Genomic DNA, 25,503 nt, shown 5'->3' on the forward strand with positions numbered 1-25,503 from the left:
GAGTGGAATTATAAGGACTGTCACTTTGGGGGTAGGGGGCTGTCATTTTCTTTCTTAAGTCTACATGTGTTTACATTTTTTTATGTCTTGTTTTTCTAGAACCAGCCTGTAGCTATATTTTCATTTTAAAGAATGAAATAAGAGCTTGATTTTTCTCTAACTGTATTATTTTAAATACATTTAGTTTTTATTGTATAGAATATATATGCCTCTTATTTCTGTATATTTTTCTATTCTTTTTACATGCACAGTATGTTTTTCAGAGAAAGAAAAAACATATTAGGGGCCTTATCACTTTCTTTCTTTACTTTCCAAGGGAATTACCTTTAGAATTACAGGGAGTTTTTGATAAAGAGGAGGTCGATGTTAAAGTTGAAGATAAGAAAAATGAAGTATGTATGTCAACGAAGCCTGTGTTCCAGCCCTTCTCAGGACAGGGTCACAGACTGGGAAGGTGAGTAGGCTCATGATCTGTAATTTCCATAAGCAGAGGTTTGACTAATATTCAGCTTGTCATTATTTTACTATGTAGACCACACATATAGAGTTATCATTTCTCCCATTGGAAATGAGATTTTTCATGTTAACTTTTATGAGAACTTCTAAGTCATATTCACCTTAGTGTAAATTAACATATGCTGGCACTATACTAAAAAGTCATGGTGGCTTTTTTGGTTTTGTCCGATCAAAAGTGCCTGGCTTAGTGAGGACGTTGGGCAAAATTGGGTGGATAAATCATTTTTTCTCCCTTGCACCCACCACTTGAGCTTTGCCATTAATGTCACAGAGTACATAGGCTAGCTTTTGGATATAAGGTTCTGTATTATAGTTACCAATGCCTTCAGCATTGTGTCCTCTGATCAGCATCTGAATTTTGAGGTAATAAAAGTGAAATAATGCCTGATAAAGTTAGTATCAGTATCAGAGCCTTTAATTATTGGGTTGGCCAAGAAGTTCGTTCGGGTTTTTCATACGCTCTTCCAAAAAACCCGAACGAACTTTTTGACCAGCCCAATATTTTCAAACTTTGCAGTATTCATCTTATCTAATTATGCCTATGGAAGAATATGCAAAGAGGTTAAATATAGGATTGCTTTCATTTTTATGAATTCTCATATATTAATTATGAAGATTGGTAAGGTATATAAATGCATATTCATCCACACATGGAAAAATATCCCAATGTGACTTTCAGAGTGATGAGGGAATACTTTGTTTCCTTTCATTTCCTTTATAACCCAAGGACTGTTCTCTACAGAGAACTTACAATTTCTTTTAGAAATTTTAACCTGGGGAGTAGGTAAAGGTAAAGTCCACGGATCTGTCAGCACTATAAAATTGTTCTGTAAGGCACGATTCAAATACATAAGTACACTCTTCAGGTATACTTACATAACAGTCCACAAGCTTACAAATTACTTAGATGTGCATAATTTTATTAGATTCCTATGATCATCATGTATGATGGATATAACTGATACTAATATCTTTTTCTGTTAGGGAACAGCTGTGACTAGCCAAAATCTTCCGAAAAGCTATACTCACTGTAAAGTTTTTATAGTAATTGTTTAATGATAAAGTTCTGCTTAATGAAAAACATGCATCTGACTTGTTGTCTGGATTTTCTTAGTGCTACACCAAAAATTGTTTCTAAAGCGAGGACTATTGAAGTTGAGAATAAAAATAAGTTGTCTACTGTCCCACTAAACAGTCTGGAACCCATCACTAATATACAGATCTGGTTAGCCAATGGGAAAAGGATTGTCCAGAAATTTAACATTTCTCATAGGTGAGTCTTCCATTTCATTATTTGTCTGATTTGTTCCCTAAGTTTTAATTGTATTTCTTCTTTTCGGGTCAGTCAACAGCTATTTTTAAGAACTAAGGATCTTAATAAATAGTTCTCTAAGCATAATGTTTCATGACAATGGAAATTCTTGGACATTAATGAAGTATTTTCAGTCTGTTTTATGGATTATCATTTCATTAGTTTTCCTGTTTACCTAGATACATAATTTTGAAAGAATTATTTTTAGTATGTTTTTAAGTTGATCATTAGCATTATGTGTGTATTTTTCTGTTAATTGTAGAAAAGGAATGATAATGCAGGAAAGTACTGAAAGAAATTGAAATCAAGTTAAATTCCGTCACCCAGAGATAATCACTACTACTAGTTTGATGGATTTTTCCAGTCTTTTATCTCGTCTTAAAATGTTTTTTCATTTTAATTAAAGTAGGAACATATTGTATATAGGTTTCCAAGTCCCTGGGACCTCCTTTAAACTTTTTACATCTTCCCATCATTCTCTGAGCATTTTCTTGTTTATTGGCACAAAATATTTTTTCAGGTTCATTCTGTACGTTTTCTAAGAAGCCCTGGTTCTTTTTAGTGGCCAAGGGTATTGAGGATCTGGTTACTAGGTATACTTATTGCCACCATTCCAGGCCCTCTGCGTGGAAAGAGCTACAGGTGTCTCTACATACATACACATATGCATATATATACACAAACTAACACACATTGACAAATGTATTTCTATATCTTTGCGTAGCGAAAACCATGAGTTCACATAGATAGCTCTAATTTCAATCCACCACCACAGGGTTTATTCTAGTTTTCCCCTTTCCATATTTGTAATTAACTTCTTCACTTTCTTCAGTTTAACTTCCTTCAGTGAGAAACCTGGCTCCAGTTATTCTCAATATATTTATTATTATTTTTTAAAATGTTTATTTATTTATTGGTTGCGCTGGATCTTAGTTGCAGCAGGTGGGCTCCTTAGTTGCGGCTTGAGGGCTCCTTAGTTGTGGCATGTGAACTCTTAGTTGTGGTATGCATGTGTGACCTAGTTCCCTGACCAGGAATTGAACCTGGGCCCCCTTCGTTGGGAGCACAGAGTCTTAACCTCTGCGCCACCAGGAAAGCCCCCAATATATTTATTTATTGATCAGTTCTCCTACATGTAACCAGTCTCCTTCTTCTACTGCTGCCTCCTCCCCAGCCTGGAAGCCTCCCTCTTCCTGCTGGGTCTCTTGACACATCACATCATGCCAATGCCCTGTTTGCCTTCCTGGGCTCTGGCAGTCAGTGCTGCCTATCTTCCCCCATGAGTGGTCACTTTCCACCTCTTTCTGGTTCTGACACACTGCAGTTGGCCCCTCCTCTGTATGAATGCTCTTTTTATTCTGCTTGAGACAGCCTGCTGTGTACCACCTCTCCTATATTCCTAACCCATCTTGGCTTCTGACACTCTGCACTGAACACCTCTTCTGTGTGGACACACTCCTAACCCTGCTCATACTGCAACCGTCCCCACCTGCCTTCCTCTACATGGGCGCCCTCCTCCTGCTGGTCAGACTCTGTCTGACACCAGGAAGATGGGCCGCTTTCCTGTACAGATGTCCTCTTCACCCAACCTGGACTCGGATTCCCTGATCTGGGCCACCACAACTCCCTCTCATATCTGGCCTGTATGCCAGTAGGTTCTCATTATTATCTATTTTATACATAGTAGTGTATATATGTCAATCCCACTCTCCCAGTTCGTCTCACCCTACCCTTCCCCCATTGGTAACCACAAGTTTGTTCTCTACAACTCAGGTTTGTTTCTTTTTAGGGAAATAAAATATTTTAATCCCAACTTCTTTGTCTAGAAAAATACTTCTGGCATTTTCAATAACAATTAGTTACCTACCATTTTTTTTCCCTGAATGACTTGAAGCATTTAAAAACCTTTGACTGGCCAACGGTATTTATTAAGTGATAATTAAGCAAGCTTTGTATTTTAATTGGACTGTTTAGTCCAGTTTTTGTAATGTTGTATAATATCCTGAACTAGTTAGGTTTAAGGCTACCATCTTGCTTTTTGTTTTCTCTTTACCCCATGTCTTTTTATTCTTCACTCCTCCTTTCTTGCCTCTTTTTGAGCTTAATGAGTATTATTTTTTATCCTCTCATAGCTTTTTAGATTGGCATTTCTTTATTCTTGTAGTAGTATTGTAGAGATCACAGTACACATTTTTAATTTTTACTGCACAGTTCCTTTAATCTTTATTGGGTTTTTTAAATTTATATTCTTTGCCATAAGCTTCAGCCTTTCGTTATCCAATTGTTGGTACCCCAATAAATACAAGTGACCATTTTCTTGATTTTTTTGGTAACCTGCACAGATTAACAGGGTGGCAACTGGTGAATTTGATTGAATGGGAAAATTCTGTCTTTGATGATGTCATATTTCATTAATTCTTGTTTGCACATTTTTTCACATTTTAGCATCTCTGAAATGGGGATGCATCCTTATAATTTCTTGTTGGCCATATGGCAGTCATGACACAATTGACTTTGCCTTGGCATCTGCCTCAAAGCATGCAAAACAAGCGTCAGCTCGATGAAAGATCATCCCAGAGACAGTAGTGGAGAACTTTTCAAAGTACTGCTGTATCATCAACACACCCGATGATACAGAAAGGAGTATTATATGGAAAAACATGTACATCAATGACTGAATCAGAAGTGATTTGAAGGATCTGAGTCTGAATAACGTTCAACTGTTAGGAATGACTTCACCATTTTATTCTAATCTTATTACGGAGGAAAGTGATTTGATGAATGTTTGTGTGAAAATTAGTTAAAAGTGCTCTTTCAATAAATATAAAAATTCTTAGTGTTTAAGAAACTATTTTGTCATAATCTGGATTTTTTACAATTTTAGTAGTATATAAAATGACAAGTCTTAGAATCAGTGGCATCTCAGGGGGGTTTTTTTGGCCGTGCCGCCTGGCTTGCAGGATCGCAGCTCCCCGACCAGGGATTGAACCCAGGCCATGGCAGTGAAAGCCCGGAATCCTAACCACTAGGCCACCAGGGAACTCCCAGTGGCCTCTTAATTTCGATGAACTGTATACGTACTTTCCCTTTCTAAATACACACGCATATACTTACATGAACATAACTTTGAGCTACCTTCAAGATTGCAGTGATTGGGAGGACTTCCCTGGTGGCGCCGTGGTTAAGAATCCGCCTGCCAATGCAGGGGACACGGGTTCGAGACCTGGTCTGGGAAGATCCCACATGCCGCAGAGCAACGAAGCCCGTGCACCACAACTACTGAGCCTGCACTCTAGAGCCTGCGAGCCACAACTACTGAGCCCATGTGCCACAACTACTGAAGCCCACACACCTAGAGCCCATGCTCTGTAACAAAGACAAGCCACCGCAATGAGAAGCACGTGCAATGCAACGAAGAGTAGCCCCCGCTTGCCGCAGCTAAAGAAAGCCCGCGTGCAGCGACGAAGATCAAATGCAGCCAAAAATAAATAAATAAATATTTTAAAATCACTGTTATTAAAAAAAAAAAGACTGCAGTGATTATATTACACTATAGTGTTCATTATACTAACTGAAAGTCTACGGGCACTGGGTTAAGAATTTTCTTAACTAGATTTGAAGCACAGCCTGACGTGTTATTGAAGAGATACAGCCTGTGTCTGTGTAGGATTACTGGTTGGACCATTTCTGATCCATTCAGAGCAAGATATATAGATTTTTCTGTTATAGAAACTTGCAGGCATATGCAAAAGCAAAGAGAGGATATAATGATCCATCATCACTCAGTTCCCACTGAACTATGTTAAGCAAATCCCAGACTTCATATAGTTTCATAGGTAGATATTTCAGAGTGTGTTTCTAAAAAATAGAGACTCAAAATGTAACTATAATACCCTTGTCACATCTAAGATAAGGAATAGTAATTCCTGACTATTATCAGGGGTGAACCTTTAAAAGGTAGCCCAAGTGAGTACTTACATCATCATAATTTGATTATTCTGTATTAACATAGCCAGGTATCATCACAAGTTATTACCTTAAATTAACTAATTCGGGTCTTCATAAAATTATATTAATAGTTTGTGCTATTTTGCAGGGTAAGCCACATCAAAGACTTCATCGAAAAATACCAAGGATCTCAAAGAAGTCCTCCCTTTTCCCTGGCAACAGCTCTTCCTTTCCTCAAATTACTAGATGAAACACTCACACTGGAAGAAGCCAATTTACAGAATGCTGTAATCATTCAAAGACTCAAAAAAACCGCTGAACCTTTTAAAGAACTTTCATAACATTGATTTTTGATACACTGAGTGGAAAGTTTCCAGAAAAATGATGGTCATAAGTGGACATGCACACCAAAATGAGGGGGAAGTCAGATTTGCTGGGCTTTGCACTATTTAACTCCCTCCTGATGAGAAGATTTTAAAATAAGTACAAGTTAGGAAAATAAACTATGACTGGAAACTATATTCAGTGAACTTTTCCCAGAAGGCTACTCAGAAAGAAAAATAGACTTATTTTCAAATACCAGTTATTTAACGTAAGATATATTAAATAACTATATCATTTAAAATCTTAATACGGCATAAATTAGCAAATACGTTCATAGCATCTTTCATTCAAACATCATTCCCAAACAGCAGTGATTTGTTTAAATGTTAGCTGTCTCAGACTTTTTTAAATAGCAATACATTAAAAAATTATACATGGCAGGTTAAAAACATCAATGCAATTTTTTTATATCTGAGATACAATCAAAAGGCTGGAAGGAACTGCTTTCACCACAGCTATGCCTCAACCTCAGAAGTGTTCCCAATTAGCATTATCTCATGGTAAGATACACTCAAATATTAACTTGGCAACAGTATCTGGGATGTATTTTCATTTAAGAATAAAACTGTGTAGCTTAGTATAAGCCAGTATCAATCTGCTGACATACATTTCAACATTTTCGAGACGTATAAATTTAAAAGAATTCTTTTTTCTCTAGGAACCGCAGTTTATCCCCTACTTTATTTTCTTTCAAAAATTAGGGATTTGGGGGCTTCCGTGGTGGCGCAGTGGTTGAGAGTCCGCCTGCCGATGCAGGGGACACGGGTTCGTGCCCCGGTCCGGGAAGATCCCACATGCCGCGGAGCGGCTGGGCCCGTGAGCCATGGCCGCTGAGTCTGCGCATCCGGAGCCTGTGCTCCGCAACGGGAGAGGCCACAACAGTGAGAGGCCCGCGTACCGCAAAAAAAAAAAAAAAAAAAAAAAATGAGGGGTTTGTTCTTCGTTAACGTGCGGAGTGGACCGTTTGTTTGCCTCACGTAGAACCTAATGCTAGTGTTGTCATGTTACTAATTAACATTTTTAAATGCGCCGTGTAAAGTATGGTTTTCTACTTCATACACCACACAGCTCATTTATATATTACAGGAGTAGTTATTACATTCTGATGTCACTAAGGAAAACATGCTAGTTTTTTTTTTTTTTTTTGCGGTACGCGGGCCTCTCACTGCTGTGCCCTCTCCCTCCACGGAGCACAGGCTCCGGACGTGCTGGCTCAGCGGCCATGGCTCACGGGCCCAGCCGCTCTGCGGCATGTGGGATCTTCCCGGACCGGGGCACGAACCTGTGTCCCCTGCATCGGCAGGCGGACTCTCAACCACTGCGCCACCAGGGAAGCCCAAACATGCTAGATTTTTAACTAAAACTGGCTACACTCAGTATTTCCCTGTCAGATTAAATCCCCTTGCCTGACAATAAGTTTAAGAAGCTTTTTGCAGACGATCTATTGAATCATATTTAAAGTGAAATATACATTGAATGTGCCAAGGCACTAAGTGGCCATGCCTAACAGCAGTAATGTTCATAGGGTGCTGGATGTCTGCTGGAAAGAGCAGTTCTCAAACTTTTTGGTCTCAAGACCTGTTGCTTATGTGGGTTATAAATACTAATATTATATTTAAAATAAAAACTTATAAAATATTCATTAAAAATAACATGTTACTATAAAGAACATTTTTATGAACAGTGTCTCTTTTCCAAAATTTAAAAAGATTTAGTGAGAAACGTGGCATTGTATTTCATTTTTTGGAAATATCTTTACTGTCTGATTTAAAGAAGACAGATGGAATCTCATCTGCTTCTGTATGTCTGTTGCAGTATCACACATCATGTAGCCTATAGTAAATGCTACTGTACATTCATGAGAAAGTGAAAAAAAGCAAATAACATCTTAGTATAATTATGAAAATAGTTTTGACCTTGCAGGACCCTTGCAAGAGCTAATCTTATAAAAGCAGTGATTTGCAGTGATTCTCAGGCCTTAATGTGTAAGAATCACTTGGGAAGCTTTTCAGAATGTCTATTACCTGCCACCTACCACACACATTTTAACGGTTCATTGTATTTGGGATGGGTTCCAGATGTCTACATTTTTAATCCCAAGTAATTCTTAGGTATGTAGTAGGAGAACCAGTCTTCAGGAAATCCTGCACTAAGCTTCCACCCTAATAAAATAAAACCTGTGTGCTGCATCATGGACAGTGCAAGACTCAACTGAAATCGGACTGTTAGACCTTTAAATTTTATTGTAATCCACCAGTTTGTTCTTAGACTGTCCTCCCACCCTTTAATTCTGAACTAATCATGAGATAAACCTGTGCTTTATCTTCTGTAAGCACAGCTGAGACAAGGCTGCAACATTTTTTTTTTTTTTTTGGCGGTCTGCGGGCCTCTCACTGTTGTGGCCTCTCCCGTTGCGGAGCACAGGCTCCGGATGCGCAGGCTCAGCGGCCATGGCTTACGGGCCCAGCCGCTCCGCGGCATATGGGATCCTCCCGGACCGGGGCACGAACCCGTATCCCCTGCATTGGCAGGCGGACTCTCAACCACTGCGCCACCAGGGAGGCCCAAGGCTGCAACATTTAAATGAGTTTTTTATTAAAGGCTCAGGGACAACAAAAGGGAAATAAACACATAACTAGATGACCTGATTTATAAGGTATACCTTATGTTTGAAGTTCATTTTAAGAATGCTTCCTTTTCTAGCTCGCAGCCTTCTAGGTGGTAGAGGTCTTTTTATCAAGAAGAGAGGGAGAACAAAGGAGAGCCTTTTCCTTTTGTCATATACCCTCAGAAATGAACAGATATATAATAGAAAATATTTATTGTCTGTAACGTTTACGGCTGTGGTAGAGTCGTCTCTTTAGTAAAACAAAAATAATGGCATTCTTAAAAAAATGAGAGGATGGTAAAATCAGATATAACGTAAGTCATTGTTAATATATTTTCAAGAATCTAAGAAAATGTTTCATATAGGCCTATCATGAAGCATTTTATAATTTTCATTTGCATAAATATAAGTCAATTTTTGATTCTCCATATATTTCTATAAAGGGGCTTCTTGTTGGAAATATTTTTCTTGTACATATAAAAAGACCTCCTTTGTGGATTTTCCAGTTTATAGTAATAACCAAAAGACACATTAGAGATTTTCTTGTGTGTACATGCAGAATACACCCCAGTGAGAAGTTCTGTAGAGAAAGACCTGCCATCAGCAAGAACCCTCATTTTTGTAACTGTGAAAACTCTGATTAATGTGGATGATATACTTAAAGGTTTTCTAAAGTGAGAACCATCTGATAAAGCTTTTTACATTAAAGTTTAAAATTCTAAAGTTGTTAGTTAAATATGTAGAATACCCAAAACATGTTGACTTTAGAAAACAAACCGAATTTAGCAAGGGAAGGCAAACTTGAAAATAAAGCCAGCATCTTAGATGTGGAATACAGTTTGACCTAAGTAGTTTCAAAAGTGGCATCAATCAGTGTAAAACCATTGTTGGGGGTGATATGCAGAAGTACATATCTAATTTTACAGATTCTAATTTATTGGTTAAATTACTATGCATTATCCAGGTTATAAAGATGATCTTATTTATTTTATATACTTCTGTCATTCAGAATACTTTTCATTATACTTAATTGTGTTGAAATTATGTATGCATCTATTTCAGTGCCTTGAAGTATTTTGAAAGCAATCTTGCTAATGGTTAAAGAACTGTTGTCTTAAAGATGAAATACTTACTGTTCATTAAAAGGATCAGTGAGACAATTTACATTTGTTTGTTATGAAATAGTTACATAGGGATGCATTTGTCATTTTTATTTGGCAAAGTCATTCAGTTTGAGAATCAACAAACATTTATTAGGTGCTTTCTGTTTGCCAGGTACTTTAACCAATGTTACTTTCATTTAGTACTCAGAAGTGTTAAAATGTGATATTTTTAATACTAACTCAATGGTTGTGTTTACTTCTTACACCATCCTTTGTGTCCTTAGTTGAACTAGCATGAAGACTCCTTAGTAAGATTTACCCCTTTGCTCTTAGTACAAACCATTTAATTTAAACATTGCTCATCACACTGAATCTTCAAATAGAAGTGGCTTATTCAGTAGACTAATATTTGGCTCTTTGTCACTTGATTTAAATGTATGTTTTTTGCACAGATAATTCATATTCATTGGAGAAAATTATACAGTTATGCTAAAATGATCTTTAGCTCACCTGTTATTCCACCCTTCAGAGATAACCACTAATAACGTATTGGTGTGCATCCTTTCAGATGTTTTTAAGTGTATCAGTCTTTAGTTTTGTTTCCAAAGGCAGGCTTCTTGATTATTGTCGGCCTGTTTTATTTATTGAAGTCTATTTGTCTTTAAAAATTGCATTAGGAATATACTATCACTTTAAGCAGAACAGTAACTGTTAGGGGAAAAACTGCCTTTTAGTTACATTTCTGTGCAAAAAAGAGAGGGAGGTGTTTTTTGTTTTTTTTCTGTTGCCCACTTCCCTTCAAAAGTAAAATTGTGGTAGTACATGCAACACAGTATAAGTATTGTAAGTGAAGTGTTTCCAAACCTGCAGAAATTGCATATAAAGTGTTGTGCTCAAACATAAATTATCCAAAGAAACTCACCTTGAGTTTGTTTAGTTTCCAAGAAATTAAATATTTAACACATGCATTACCTAGTTATCTTTGCACTGTTTGCTAGGGCTGCAATCAAGGAAACTGAAGGTACCCGTTTTCTAGATTAAGGAATTGAGGCATAGAAAATGGGATGACTTGCTTTATACCGGGTAGTGTATACTTTCGGGTTAGATTTAGCTGTAATAGGAAATCCAAAATAATGGCTTACAGAATACATTTTATTTTATTTCCCATGCAGAAGTCCGGAGGGAAGCAGTTCAGAGCTGCTAGATCAAAAGTCATGACTCCAGTATTGTTAATCTGCGGATCTCAGCACCAGTTAACTTAAGGTCTTCAGATAGCCTGTTGGCACCAGCCATCACATTTGCATTTCATCATTTCATCCAGTAGAAGCATATCCATTCCCTTTTTTAAAAAAGCTATTGAGATGTAATTCACATACCTTACAATTCACCCATTTAAAGTGTACAACTCAGTGTTTTTTTAGTATATTCACAGGATTGTGCAGCCATCACAATCTGATTTTAGAACATTTTTATCTCTAAAAGAAACCCCATTAATAGTCTTTCTCCACCCTCAGTTCTAGACAGCCACAAGTCTACATTCTTCCTATAGGTTTATTTATTTGGACATTTTCATGTAAATGGAATCAACAATATGTGGTCTTTTGTGACTGGCTTTTTTCACAACATAATGTTTTTAAGGTTCATCCATGTCGTTTTTATTGCTGAATAATAGTCCATTGTATGAATATTCCTAACCTAAATAGCCATTAGCTGATGGACATTTGGGTTGTTTCCACTTTTTAGCTATTAAAAATAGTGCTGCTATGAACATTTGTGTTCAGGTTGTTGCGTGATCATGTTTTCATCTCTGTTGCCTCCTCAGGAGTGGAATAAATGCTGGGTCGTATAATTTCATACTTAACTTTTGAAGAACTGCCAAACTTCTCCAAAGCACCGGCACAGTTTACATGCCCACTAGCAATGTATGATTTTCCACATTCTCCCCAGCGCTTGTTACTGTCTTTTTATATAATTATAGCCCTCCTAGTGGAGTGGTATCTTGTAGTTTTGCATTTCCCTAATGACATGAGTATCTTTTCCTGTGCTTATTGCCCATTTGTCTATCTTGGAGAAATATCTATTCGGATCCTTCACCGAATTTTTAATTGGGCTATCTTCTTACTGTTTAGTTTTGAGTTCTTTATATATTCCGGAACAAATCCTTACGATTTGCAAACATTCCTCGCATTCTGTGGGTTGTCTTTTCACTGGTTGCATAGGTTACAACACAAAGGTTTTCATTTAGATGTAGTCCAACTTATGCTTGTGGCGTCCTGTCTAAGAAACATTTGTCTAACCCAAGATTATGAAGATATGCTCCTGCTTTCTGCTAAGAGTTCTATAGTCTTAGCCTTTACACGTAGGTCTGTGATGGGTTTTCAGTTAATTTTGTATGTGATGTGACCCCTTCCCTTTCTTTTAAGGACCTTTCTGGGAAATTGCCTACACCACTCAGCTTTTATTCACTGGCCGGGACTTAGTTACATGGCCATACCCATTGTCTGTATGAGGTTGGAGAATGTGTATTTCGGGCATCCTGTATCAATTTTTTAAAGAGTGTTGTAAGCCTCCTCAGCCACAATCTTAGTCTGAGCAGGTCAATTCTATTGCTTCGTTTTTCTAATGAATTTGTTTGTCGGCTTTCACGAGGATTTAGCAGGCGAGTTTAGCGCGAACGGCCGCTGGCTCTCACTCCCTCCCTCGGAGACCTACCCCAAGGAAAACGGTCCCGAGTGACTTGGCCAGCCTTTCCCCCGGCAAATGTGGGCTCTGGCGTTTTTCACTTTGGGAAACCGAACCCGCGCACTTCGCGGCTTCCCCGTTTTCCCGCGCGTTGCCCCCGGCCCGGGGCGCGCCCGCCGCCCCGCCCCTCTTCGCGCCGCGCCCTCTCGGCCCGGGAGCCGCCCTCCCCGCGGGGGCGGCCGGCCGGGCGATAACACCGAGAGCGTGCAGCCGTGCGCCATGGCAGTGTCCCCCGAAGGGATCCCGGCCCCGCCAGTCGACACGCCGCCACCCCCGCCGGAAGCGCACACCTTGGAGCCCGGTTCGGTGAGCGCAAAGCGAGGGGCGCGAGGGGCTTGGAGGCTGAGCCGGGCGCAGAGCGGGCGCTGGGCCGGACGGGCCCCGGGACCTTCCGGGCGTCTGGGCGTAGGCCTTCAGCCAGCCCCGGCAAGCCTCCAGGTTGTTGAACTGCCCCTGGTAGGGTTTGACAGTTGAGAGCCGAGAGGCTTGAGGGTGTTCGGGAGCCCCAAAGGGAACAGGATGGGAAACCGAGTCCTAGGCAAGCGAAGTAAGCTGCTGATTCCTCCACCTAGTGAGGCCAGGGCCAGTCTAGGGCTCTTGTCCACCGCACTCCAGGTCTTCCCCAGGCCCCCTGCACCCTGGGCAGGCAGGACGCTGAGTGGTGCGTGAGGAGGCTGCCTCCCTTCCCCAGTCTCCGGGCAGGTGCTGCGGGCAGCCACAGCGACCCTCTCAAACCCGGCTTCCTCCAGGCGCCGGGCTCTCCTTGAGGAGACTGCCTCTAGAGATGTCCTTCCTGGCAACCGGGCTCCCAAGTGAGGGTGGCGGGCAGGCGGGAACCTAGGGGCGCCCTCAGCCCCTCGCATCCCCCCTCCCCCCATCCCCTGGATGGGGCTGGGGTGCATGTCATTCAGGGTGGCTGTGTTGGAGAGGAGTTAGGACGTCTCAACTTTCCCGCCGAGTGCAAAAATCCACTGCCCGCCCTGTGCTCAACGCGTTCATTCTGTCTGTGGCTTCAATTCCCTATGCTGACTCAGTGCTTCCTCTCCCGGCACCTCGGAGCAAAAGATTGTGGCCTCCAAGAAAGCAAGCAAGATTAAGAGGCCCTCTGGGGACTCTCACTTCCCAGGGAAATTTAGAAATTCAGGGTGAGATGAATGGCTAGAGGGGAAACATGGTCCATGAAATGCTAGCATTTCATTCTCATACCAACTCTATGAGGTGTATTATCCCCATTTCAAATGTGAGGAAATGAAGCTCGGCACACTGAGTACCTTGTCCTGGTCACACAGCTAGAAATGGCAGACAGAGTTTGCATTCAAATGTGTCGAATTTGTCTAAATCTCAAACTTGATCTCAGTTGACTGTGAAGGGCTTATGATTTAAGTAGGTAAAACTGTCTTCCTCAAGATTCCAAGATTGTATCATATACCTAGTTTCAGCTGGAATGTCTGTTTCAAGTGCCTTCTATGTATCAGAAACTTGATAGGTATGTTTAGTGGGAAACCAGGGTCCCATTATGGAGGGGGCAGGGTGGGGGGAGAGTTATCATGTTGGATTCTGCCTGTTGTTAAGCTTTCTGGAAGTTGAAATAGTGTTCACAAAAATATCAGAAAAGAAGCCCACATCCTGCCTCATGTGTGGGTAGGCAGAGTGCAGAGGACTGGATAAACCCTTATCTGGGAAGACCTTCCTTTCCTTTGGGGTGTCTGGCAAGATACAAAAATGGGTGAAACCACGGGCCTCGCCACTTCCCCTCCCATCCCCGGGCAAAAGATGAAAGAGAAGGATTCCCAGCGTCTTTGGAAGAAATAGCACTTGCCACAGTGTCTTCATGGCATTTATTCTTTTAACAAATATATATATTGTCTATATGCCCAGCATTGTTCTAGGTACTGGGGACATGGTGGTGAATCAAAGTTATATAGCTCATGCTCTCAGAGAGTGTATATGCTGGTGGGGAGAGGCAGAAAATGAATAAGAATATATCCTGTAGTTAGTACAACTGAGAGAGAGATTTGGGTGGTCAGGGAAGGCCTCTCTAAAGAGACGACATTTAGGCTTCAGCCTGAATGGCAAGGAGTCAGCTCTTGCAAAGACCTGGAGGAAGAGCCTTCCAGACAGAAGGGACAGGAAGTGCAAAGGCCCTGAGGCAGCAACAGAAAAGGTCATTTTGAGTAACAAGAAGGAGGAGGCTACCATGGTAGAGGAGAGCTATCTGAAGTGAGGTGGGAAAGGGAGTGGGGGCTGATTGGGTGGCCTCCTGTAGGCAATATGGGAAGGACTTGGAGTTTTATTCAGACTGTAATGGCAAGCTGTTAGAGGGTTTTAAGCAGAGATGAGACACAATCTGATTTATGTTATGAAAAGATCAGTTGGGCTGCTGGATGGAGAGTGGATAGTAGGGAACGAGAGTAGAAGCAGAGAAGCCACTTAGGAGGCTGTCACTGATAGATTAGGGGAATTGGGAAAGAGGAATCAGGGATGACTTCTAGGTTTGTGGTCTGAGCTGCTGAGTGGACACTGGGGCTATTTAATGCCATGGGGACGGGACGACAGGGTTAAGAGGTTAAGACAATGGGATGGAAATCAGGAGCTGTGGTTTTTTTTTTTTTTTTTTTGGCGGTACGCGGGCCTCTCACTGCTGTGGCCTCTCCCGTTGCAGAGCACAGGCTCCGGACGCGCAGGCTCAGCGGCCACGGCTCACGGGCCCAGCCGCTCCGCGGCATATGGGATCCTCCTGGACCGGGGCACGAACCTGTATCCCCTGCATCGGCAGGCGGACTCTCAACCACTGCACCACCAGGGAGGCCCAGGAGCTGTGTTTTGACCATGCTAAGCTGAAATGCCTGTTTGGCAACCATGTGGGGCTGTGAGTAGACAGTTTAGTTTGAGTCTGGAGTTCACTGGGTAGCTTAGGGATATATATATAGGGATACACACACATATTATTTGGGGTCATAAGCGTTACTTCATTTTAGTGGTGGGTTGGTAAACAGTCTCTCCAGAAAAGAAACTCTGATTTTTGCTGTTTACTGATTTCTGTGGTGTAAATACTCTCACCATGGCCAATTTCAGGCTGCCAGTAATCACTGGCTTGCAAAAGTCCCGAATATTTAACAATCAGCTCCCGGAGCCATTGCCTCATTTGCTCATCAAAACATCCGGCACATATATACAATGGAATATTACTCAGCCATAAAAAGAAACGAAATTGAGTTACTTGTAGTGAGGTGGATGGACCTAGAGTCTGTCATACAGAGTGAAGTAAGTCAGAAAGAGAAAGACAAATACCATATGCTAACACATATATATGGAATCTAAGGGAAAAAAATGTCATGAAGGGCTTCCCTGGTGGCGCAGTGGTTGAGAGTCCGCCTGCCGATGCAGGGGACACAGGTTCGTGCCCCGGTCTGGGAAGATCCCACATGCCGCGGAGCGGCTGGGCCCGTGAGCCATGGCCGCTGAGCCTGCGCGTCCGGAGCCTGTGCTCCGCAACGGGAGAGGCCACAGCAGTGAGAGGCCCGCGTAACGCAAAAAAAAAAAAATGTCATGAAGAACCTAGGGGTAAGAAAGGAATAAAGACGCAGACCTACTAGAGAATGGACTTGAGGATATGGGGGGGGGGCGGGAAGGGTAAGCTGTGACAAAGTGAGAGAGTGGCATGGATATATACACTACCAAACGTAAAGTAGATAGCTAGTGGGAAGCAGCCACATAGCACAGGGAGATCAGCTCGGTGCTTTGTGACCACCTAGAGGGGTGGGATAGGGAGGGTGGGAGGGAGGGAGACGCAAGAGGGAAGAGATATGGGGATATATGTATATGTATAGCTGATTCACTTTGTTATAAAGCAGAAACTAACACACCATTGTAAAGCAATTATACTCCAATAAAGATGTAAAAAAAAAATCCCTTGAAGTTGGCAGGAATATCCATTTGACAGATGAGGCTTAGAGAGATAAAGTGATTTATTCAAAGTCCACACAGGAAGCTGGTGGCAAAGTTAGGGGCCTCCCGACCCCCAGTTCACTCTGGCTTGCTGACTTGGAGAATAAAACAGACTGCAGCAGGAAGCACTGTGGGGAAATATAAGGAAGAACTTCCCCCTGGAAATGCTTAGAGGTCATGGTTTAGGATTTTTTTTTTTTTTCCTTTTTCTGTCTCACTTCCTTTTAAGATGATTTGGGACAAATTAGGACTGAGAGGTTGCTGGAAAAGCCTTCAAGACATAGGGACCTCAGGATGCTTTTGGAAGTCAGGGGGCTGGAGGGAGCTGTTGGGTGTCTGTGGGGGCTTAGCTCCTGTGTCTCCCCCAGGACAGCGGAGCTGGTCGCCTCTCATTCTGTACGAAGGTGTGCTACGGCATTGGAGGGGTCCCCAACCAGGTGGCCTCCAGCGCCATAGCCTTTTACCTGCAACTTTTCCTGCTCGATGTGGCACAGGTGAGTGTGGGCAGCAGCCTCGGGGCCCCCTGCTTCCGTCTGCCTTGGTGTCTGGTCCTTTCACCCCACCTTTACTTCCACCCCCATCATGCTTGGTAGATGGTACTTCTGACCCGAGCCTGAGAAAAAAACAAATGCTATTGAGGGCAACCTCCTCAAGGATGTTTACTGCAGGCTGTTTGTAGTGGAAAAGTGGGAAGCAACATGAATGCCCCAAAATATAGAAGTAGTTGGAAAATAAGTTGGGCTTTATCCACATAATGGGCTACTGTGTAGTCACTCAAAAGAATGAGTTAGATCTATACCAGTTGACTCAGAAGGATTTCCATGATGCACTGTCAAGTGAGAAAAGTTAGTTTTAGAGAAGGGTATATAAAATGATCCTATTTTAGCAAAACAAAAACATGCCCCATATATGTGGGTGCATGGGTATATGGATGTATATATGTCTGTACATGATTAAAGGATGAGCATGGGGAAAGTAAATTCCGGAAGGATATCCGCCAGAGTGTTAATGTTGGCTATAGGAGGGAATGGTGGAGGATAGAGGGTAAACAAAAAAGGACTTATTAATAAGGTATCCATGATTTATTTATCTTTCTGTGATTTTTTAAAATGACGCTGATACGATCCCATTTGTGTAAAATTATAAATTGCAGATGCACATAAGGAAACGCAGGACAGGATGATCAAAACACTCCTGGCAGTTGTCTCAGCATGGTGGGATTTCAGATGAGCTTTGCTCAGTATTTTTCTGTACTGTTTGAATGTGTTTATAATGAGTGTATCATTTATGTAATCAGAAAAATCAGTAAAATGTTTTCACTGTGAAACACAAGGTCTGCCTTTGACTGTCAGCTTCAGTGCACGCTTCTTGCACTGAGCCCTTCAGGGGAGGATCTCTCAAGTCTTCTCTGAAAGTGACCAGGCATAAGTATAACAGGAATGTGCTAGGGAACAGCTATCACTCCCTCCCCCTTCTCTACTGGTACACATATGCCCTCGGAGCTCTCTGGATTCCCGTCTTGGGGAAGAGACCAAAAAACCTTTGCACTGTGGCTCTGGCCCCTGTCAGTTTCCCAGATCTTCCTCCTGATGGGCGGGCAGGCCTAGACACCCTCTCTGACTCTGCCGGGCCTTGGCTATCCCCTCCCTTGTCCCTTTCAGATCCCTGCTGCCCAGGTGTCACTTGTCCTGTTTGGAGGGAAGGTGTCTGGGGCAGCTGCCGACCCTTTGGCTGGGTTCTTCATCAACAGAAGCAGGAGGACAGGGTCTGGACGACTCATGCCCTGGTGAGCAGCCCCATGGTCCTCAGGATCCTGGCACCCACCCCTGGCTTGAGGTCACTGTGTTTGTCACATCTGCTGCTTAGTGGATGGTTAGAGGACAAGTCTGAACAGTAGGTGACAGGAGTGGATTGGGTCTGACTGAGTCATGCAGGTGTTCATAGACCTCTCCCTCACCTGGTGGCACGGAGCTGGACAAACCCTCCAAGAGTCGCAGGCCTGGCCCTGGGGGTCTAGGAGTGCAGCCAGGCTGAGCTGGGTGTCTTGGAAGGTCTCACAGAGAAGATGTGACTTGCCTGTGGCCCCGGGAACAGGGAATGGCACCACCCAGCCACTAAGTGCCCCAGCCCCTACTCCTGGCTACCTCCTCACCCTCGGCCACCTCGCGCCCTCCATGGCTCCCACCTACCCTGAGAGCCCCAGCCCAGGGCTTCTCCAGGGGCCGAGAGCTTGAACCCAGAGGGGTGAGGTTGCTCCAGGCCCACCCTTTGCATCCTCTGTCCTGACGCCACGGGGCGCTCCACCTGGGCTGTGCTTCCACAGGGTGCTGGGCTGCACGCCGTTCATTGCCTTGGCCTCCTTCTTCCTGTGGTTCCTGCCCCCCTTCACCAGCCTGCGCGGCCTCTGGTACACAGCCCTCTACTGCCTGTTCCAGGCCCTGGCCACGGTAAGCAGGTGGCCCCCTTCCTCGGCCTGGACTCCTGGAACCCCAGTGCTGGCTGGAGGCCCCTCTGAAGTGTGTGTGTGCTGGGGATAGGGGTCCAGGTCCCTGCTGCCCACCCGCTTACCAGTTGGCCAAAGACCATTAGCTTTTCTCGTGGGCTCCAGGCTGGGTGCCCCTCCTGTCCCTCAGCCCCTAACTCCTGGTTGAGGGGATCAGTAGGGACGTGCCAGCCTGGCGCAGGCCTGGCCTCAGGAAGCTGCTGGCCTGGGTTGGCAGTCTGGTGGCAGGCGCCATCCTAAACTCTGCCCGGTGCCTCAGTTCTTCCAGGTGCCCTACACGGCACTGACCATGCTCTTGACCCCCAGCCCCAGGGAGCGGGACTCGGCCACCGTGTACCGTGAGTGCAGGCAGGCGTGGGGTGCGTGGGGTGGGATGGCTCTGCCCCTGGCCCCACGAGCTGTCACCTTGCTCCACGCTGTGTCCCAGGGATGACCTTGGAGATGGTAGGGACGCTGATGGGAGCCACTGTCCATGGACTCATCGTGTCTGGTGCCCACGGGTCCCACAGGTGCAAGCAGACTGCGCTCCCAGGACAAATGTCCATCTCCCCCAACGCGGTGAGTGCCCAGGCTACCCAGACCCACTGGGACCCCCGCTTCGGGGTCACTTGTTTCTTCCAGGGCCGTTTCTCCCCCAGGTCTCTTCATGGTGGTTTGGGGGCTCAGCTCTGCACACTATGCCCTCTCGTTCCTTCCCTGCTCCTGTAGCTGAGCCCAGGCCCTCCGTCCTCCCTGCTAACTCTGCTTCTGCTGGGTGCCTTCTAAACATGGAGTCAGACAACAGATCAGCAGGCCATCTGGAGGGGAGGAGGCGGACCCCAGAGAAGGGATGCGGTGGGGAAGGGCCACAGGCAGGGACAGGGGAGAGAGACAGCAGAACGGTTTGGTTTCCTGGCAGAGCCCTGGGCAAAACCTGACCTATGACCAGTCCTACCCATCCCTGAACGGGTGACTGCCAACGCCAACCCCACCCCCGGTGTGAAAGGGCTAGTACCTCTTCGTGTCTCCTCAAAGCAAGTCCCTTTTCAGCAATTAGGGGACATGCCTCTATTTATCCATCAAGTTCATCTTCTATCCACCCCCCAGCCCTTTCTCCTTAAGCAAATGACATCACTCACCTCCACCGACATTTGGGAATTAATGGTATGAGAATAATACCACCAACACCCATGGTTCACCACCCGTAAGAAAACATTACAATGAAGTCCTTGTGTACCCCCCATCCCCAGACCCACCTGTAGCCCAGCTACAGAATGTGCCTGAGCACAGTGCAAAGTGGAGCTGTAGAGCCCCAGAGAGAGCGGGGAAGTCAGTCTCCCCTTCCCGTGGCCCACGGCCCCAGTCTAGGGATTGCCTGAGTCAGGGTCGGGGAGAGACTCTGCCCAGCTGCCCTCAAACCCCATCATGGTGCTATGAGCCTGGGATCAGAGGGATTGCGACCTGCAGATTCACCCTCCCCTCTTCCATGCCTAGGCCCCACTGAGGCCTCTACAAGTGCCCTCCCCAAAGCTACTGGGTCACTGTCTGGGTGAGGGTGGAACAGAGGGTGGCAGTGGCCTTGGGTTGGAGAGCAGGAGCTGGGCAGGGCCTGGGATGCCAAGAAGTAGGGAGCAGGAGGCTGAGAACCCCTCCCGGGAGGCGGAGCCTCGTGTGAGCCAAGGCGAGAAGCATTCAGGTGCCTCTTGGTAGTTCCAGCTCTGTTGTTCCATCGACTTCACTTACGAAACACAAATTCATAGATAAAATCATCACGAATTTCAAGACAGCAGAGCATTAACTCCCAAGTGCAGTGCCTTCTGAATGTGGGACCCTGTGCAACTGTGCTGGTTCCACACTGGTGAAGCCCTGCCCATCTCCCTCTTTCCTCCCCCACCAAAGGCAACCCCTGTGCTGAATTGGGTGGCTGTTACTCCCATGCATGCCTTGAATGTATTTTATTACATATGTGTCTTCCTCTGCATGCTAGGTAGCACCGTTCTGGTTTTGACATTTATCTGCGTCATCATGCATCACACTGTCTGCTCCTGGATCTGTCTCCCCACCCACTCCAAGCCCCTTACTGTGGATGCACAGGATCACTTATTCATCACCGTAACCACAGGGTCTAGCACGCAGAAATCAGCCCCAATGAACGTTTGCTTAAAAAAAAGAGAGAGAGAGAGGCGAAGGGGGCTTAGACCCACGGTGGCATGGATGCCTGCAGGAGGCAGAGGGTCAGCAGAAGGACCACTCTGGGCCCTTAGATCTCCCTCTCCTGCTGGGCTGGTTGGGAGGAGGGGCACCCCGCATCCTTGGGCTTGGGCTGAGGGTCCCTCTGCTCCCACTGGGAGGTACTCCTGCCCGGCTCCTGGGTATCCCCACCTCCGTGGGTTGGAGACATCACCCCCACTGAGGTCCTGTCCTGTCCCACAGACTCGTCTCTACTCCATTGCAGCCACTGTGGTTGCTGTGACGTACCCCGTGTGCAGTAGTTTGCTCTGCCTGGGGGTGAAGGAGCGACCGGGTAGGTGCGGGGTGCAGGCAGGGTGTGGGAAGAGGAAGCTGCGGCCGGGCTCCTCTTGGGCGTGGGTTTGGGTTTTTTGTTTTTGTTTTTGTTTTTTTTTCCGGTACGCGGGCCTCTCACTGCTGTGGCCTCTCCCGTTGCGGAGCACAGGCTCCGGACGCGCAGGCTCAGCAGCCATGGCTCACGGGCCCAGCCGCTCCGCGGCATGTGGGATCCTCCCGGATCGGGGCACGAACCCGTGTCCCCTGCATCGGCAGGCGGACTCTCAACCACTGCGCCACCAGGGAAGCCCGTGGGTTTGGGTTTTGAACTCCACCAAGCCAAGATGTCCCCTTCCTGTGTTGCAGATGCCTCTGCCCGAGCCTCCGGCCAGGGCCTGAGCTTCCTGGCTGGGCTGCGGCTCACAGTCCGGCACCCGCCCTACCTGAAGCTGGTCATCTCCTTCCTGTTCATCTCGGCAGCCGTTCAGGTACCTCTGGCCAGGCTGATCCCCACTGGCTTGGCTCTGGCCATACTGGCCCTGCGTAGGTTCAGGTGTCTCTCGTCCCCACGGCACCAGAGAGAAACCAGTGGCTGGCAAGCGCCTGGCGAGGCTGGTGCTGGGAGAAGAGAAACCTGCCTAGAGCTTGTGGGGCTGGGGAGGGTCAGGGCCCAGACACCAGGAAGCTGACGCTGTCTCGGGTGGTTCTCAGCTGTGCCGGGGAGGGGGACTAGGAATGGCATTTATACCTGTGTCAGGGATAAGCGTCCTTCGTTGGGGAGGGGACTGCGTGATGGCGGTAGGAACCGGACGCTTGAGGTCCCAAAGGGGAGGCCAGACTTGAGACCCTAGCCTTGCCCTTGACTTCCACGTTTCTGCCATTTCCCATACACGCCCACTTCCTGGCGACCTCCTCAGGTGGAGCAGGGCTACCTGGTCCTGTTCTGTGCACACGCCTCCCGGCTACATGACCATGTGCAGAGCCTGGTGATAACCATCCTGGTGAGGGGACCTGGGGCGGTAGAGGCAAGGGCGCTCGGGGGCCTGAGTTGGGGATGTGTGACCCTTGCCGTGACACACGTGGCCGGACTTCCGGTGGTCAGTGTTCTGGACTCTGCTGTGGTCTTGGTCACCTGCATTTCAGCCGAGGGTGGAATTGGGGCCAGGGTCATAAAGTTCACAGCCACTGTTTCCAGCCAGGGTGCAAGGTCAACGTCGAGCGTCCCTCCTAAATGTCAGGGCTTTGAGGGCCTGGCACAGGCACAGGCGCAGGGGGCGTGTCCTGGGCTGTGATGATTCTGTCCGCTCACAGGTCTCGGCAGTGCTGAGCACCCCGATGTGGGAGTGGGTTCTGCAGCGATTTGGGAAGAGGATGTCGGCCTTCGGGATCTTTGTGAGTGAGGCAGGAAGCAAGGCCTGGAGGGATATGGGGGGGGGGCAGTGACCTGGGAGCCTGAGCCTCCTGGGGACCGGCAGTGCTCAGTGCCTAGCAGGGGACCAGGCGCAGGGGGTCATCAGTAGAGCGGTGAGTGGGTGCATCAAAGAGCCGTTGAGGGGGGGTGATGCAGGTGGAGGGAGCAGCTAGTGTGTCTGTCTCCCTAGGGGATGGTGCCATTTGCAATCCTGCTGGCTGCTGTGCCCACAGCACCCGTGGCATACGTCGTGACCTTTGTATCTGGCGTGAGCATTGCCGTGTCCTTGCTGCTACCCTGGTAGGCTGGGTGAAGGGAAATGGGAGTGGGAGCCTCACGTCCTTCCTACTGGGTATCCCTCCTCCTTCACATCAACCTGCTGTCCCAGGCCTTGTGCACAGGCTGCGCTGGGGAGGGGCCCTCCCCGCCTTGCGGGAGATGGAGGCTGCCAGCGCCATCTGTGGAGCCCTCCCGAAAGAGCGCCAGGCGGCAGGAATGGTGGACAGCTGTGTGTTGGGGAAATATTGCCTGACTCTGTGGGCCGGTCCTGGGCAGCGGGGACCCAGGGGTGAATCTGACTCACTCTCTGTCCCCAGAGAGCTCCTGGGCTGGTGGCTGTGGGGAGGATAAAAGGGATAATTCTGCAGCCCCCTCCCCCAGGTCCATGCTTCCAGATGTGGTGGATGAATTCCAGCTGCAGCACCAGCACGGCCCAGGGCTGGAGACCATCTTCTATTCATCCTATGTCTTCTTCACCAAGCTTTCAGGTGCAGGCGCCCTGGGCCTCTCCACTCTCAGCCTGGAGTGAGTCACAGAGCTGGGCTGTACCAGAGGCACAAAAGACTAGCGGCGTGGGAAGCAGAGGGCAGAGTTCCCCACCTTAGCCAGCCAGGGGTCACCCGTGGGTCCGGAGGGTGTGTGGGAACCTCCACCCTAGCTTTCTCTGTGCACATGACTGGGAGGGGCCCTTCTTGGTGGCTGTACCCCTTCTGAAGCCTCTGCTTCCCACATTCTCAGCTTTCTCTGAACTCCTCCCTGGTCTGTTTGTTCCCTCACACTCCGTCCCCCATAGTTGGGCTGATGTGGCCAGGAAACTATCCAAGTTTCAGGATAGCGTGGTGGTTGGGCATTTGGGACCCCTCCGTCAGGAAGCCAGGCTCTGAGCTGGATGCATGGGATGGTGTTTCCCCAGCTTTGCGGGGTATGAGCCAGGAGCCTGCAAGCAGGCGGAACAGGTAGTGGTGACCCTCGAAGTCCTCATCGGTGCCATGCCCACCTGCATGATCCTCATCGGTCTGTGCATCTTCCTGGTCGGCCCCACTCCAAAGGTGCCACGTCGGAACAGCTCCCGCTCCCTTGGGAGGTAGGCACCTCTCGCACACGGGTATACACAGGAGGGCTGCCAACGCCCGGGAGGCATGCAGATGTGCACGGCTCTCATTTGGTCACCTCCACCTGATGTCCCACAAGCATGGCAGTCAGTCTAAATGGGCCCCAAACCGAATTTATCTTCTTCCCCAATCGCTGCTCCTGCTGTGCCTCGGGCCCGGTGGATGGCACCACCCTCCAGCCTGGGAGCCGTCTCCCGCTCTCCCCGCCGCAGGCTGCACCGAGCAGCTCTCTCTGACCTTGTTCTTCCCCCTGCGAACCACCACCCCCCATCCCACTGCCCGAGGGTGATCTGCTCACTGTCTGGCTTTCGCAGTGGACTGGGGGGACCTTGAAAGCTGGGTCTGTTTTCTTCATGTTTGCGTCCCAAGAGCTCAGCCCAGAGCCTGAGGCCAAGCAGGCGCTGCAGTATCAACACGTCTGGTCCAGCAGACGTTCACGAGCCTTGTCCACGTTTTTGCCGACGCTCATGCGTTTACAAACACGAGTCCATGTAGATACAGAGGACCACGCACGATAGGCAGGAAGTGGCTTTGTCATGGGTCCCTCACTGCTTGCTGTGGACGGCCTGGGACTCCAGCCCATCTTACTGAGCTCATGCGCTACACTCGGGGAATAACAGGTGGATGGGGAACTGCTTGGTGGGACTCGGGAGAACAGGGTTTTAGCTTCATTCACGGGGTTGAGAAGGGGAGGAGCTGCTAGAGAGACAAGGAGCAGCCACTGACACTTCCACGGGGCCCCACCCACGTCCTCCTTCCCTTTGGCTTCTTCCCTTTCCGACAGGAGGACCAGCTACAGCCTCGCTTGAACTTGAGACTCGTGTGAGCTGGAGCGGCAGGAGCAGCGTCTTCTGGACTCCAAGTCCCCCTTTCTTCTCAGCCCTTCGGCACCCCTGCTTCCCAGTTTACACACGACCTGTCTTTTCCCCTGGGATATGGCGTCTTCGGTGACTCTCCTGAAGGGAGTGGCCTGGGCTCCAGGACCCCCACCTGTCATGTCTTGCCTGTTGACTGCAGGACATCTCAGATAGGCCTGTGCCCCTGACTACCCAGCTCCAGGCAACCTGTGACCTGGAAAGCATACCAGTAGCAACTATTCCTGGAAAAAGGAAGCCCCTACCAGCCTGGTCTGCAGACTTCCTGTGGGAGCACC

At 47.0% G+C, this 25,503-nt stretch overlaps 2 protein-coding genes across 2 annotated transcripts; both read left to right on the forward strand.

Annotated features, from left to right (window-relative positions):
* Positions 1 to 316: 316 nt before the first annotated feature.
* On the forward strand, positions 317 to 7,313 carry LOC309798062 (UBX domain-containing protein 2A-like; the record flags this gene model as incomplete). Its single annotated transcript, XM_082646386.1, has 3 exons — positions 317 to 454; positions 1,631 to 1,789; positions 5,925 to 7,313. Coding segments are annotated over 3 exons (490 nt in total), but the record flags the coding sequence as incomplete, so codon positions are not given.
* A 517-nt stretch (positions 7,314 to 7,830) lies between these two features.
* LOC309798059 (sphingosine-1-phosphate transporter MFSD2B-like) lies at positions 7,831 to 25,271 on the forward strand. The gene is made up of 14 exons (XM_082646384.1): positions 7,831 to 12,919; positions 16,930 to 17,055; positions 18,223 to 18,347; positions 18,885 to 19,008; positions 19,324 to 19,402; positions 19,492 to 19,622; positions 21,477 to 21,567; positions 21,915 to 22,036; positions 22,466 to 22,549; positions 22,860 to 22,940; positions 23,150 to 23,259; positions 23,620 to 23,763; positions 24,152 to 24,322; positions 25,135 to 25,271. Exons 1-14 carry the CDS (start codon positions 12,632 to 12,634, stop codon positions 25,157 to 25,159), a joined length of 1,701 nt encoding a protein of 566 aa, XP_082502510.1. The 5' UTR covers positions 7,831 to 12,631; the 3' UTR covers positions 25,160 to 25,271.
* The last annotated feature ends 232 nt before the right edge of the window (positions 25,272 to 25,503 follow it).

Source organism: Mesoplodon mirus (genome assembly GCF_964341445.2).
Source record: "Mesoplodon mirus genome assembly, contig: HAP1_SCAFFOLD_1512, whole genome shotgun sequence".
In the NCBI taxonomy this organism is placed as follows: domain Eukaryota; kingdom Metazoa; phylum Chordata; class Mammalia; order Artiodactyla; family Ziphiidae; genus Mesoplodon; species Mesoplodon mirus.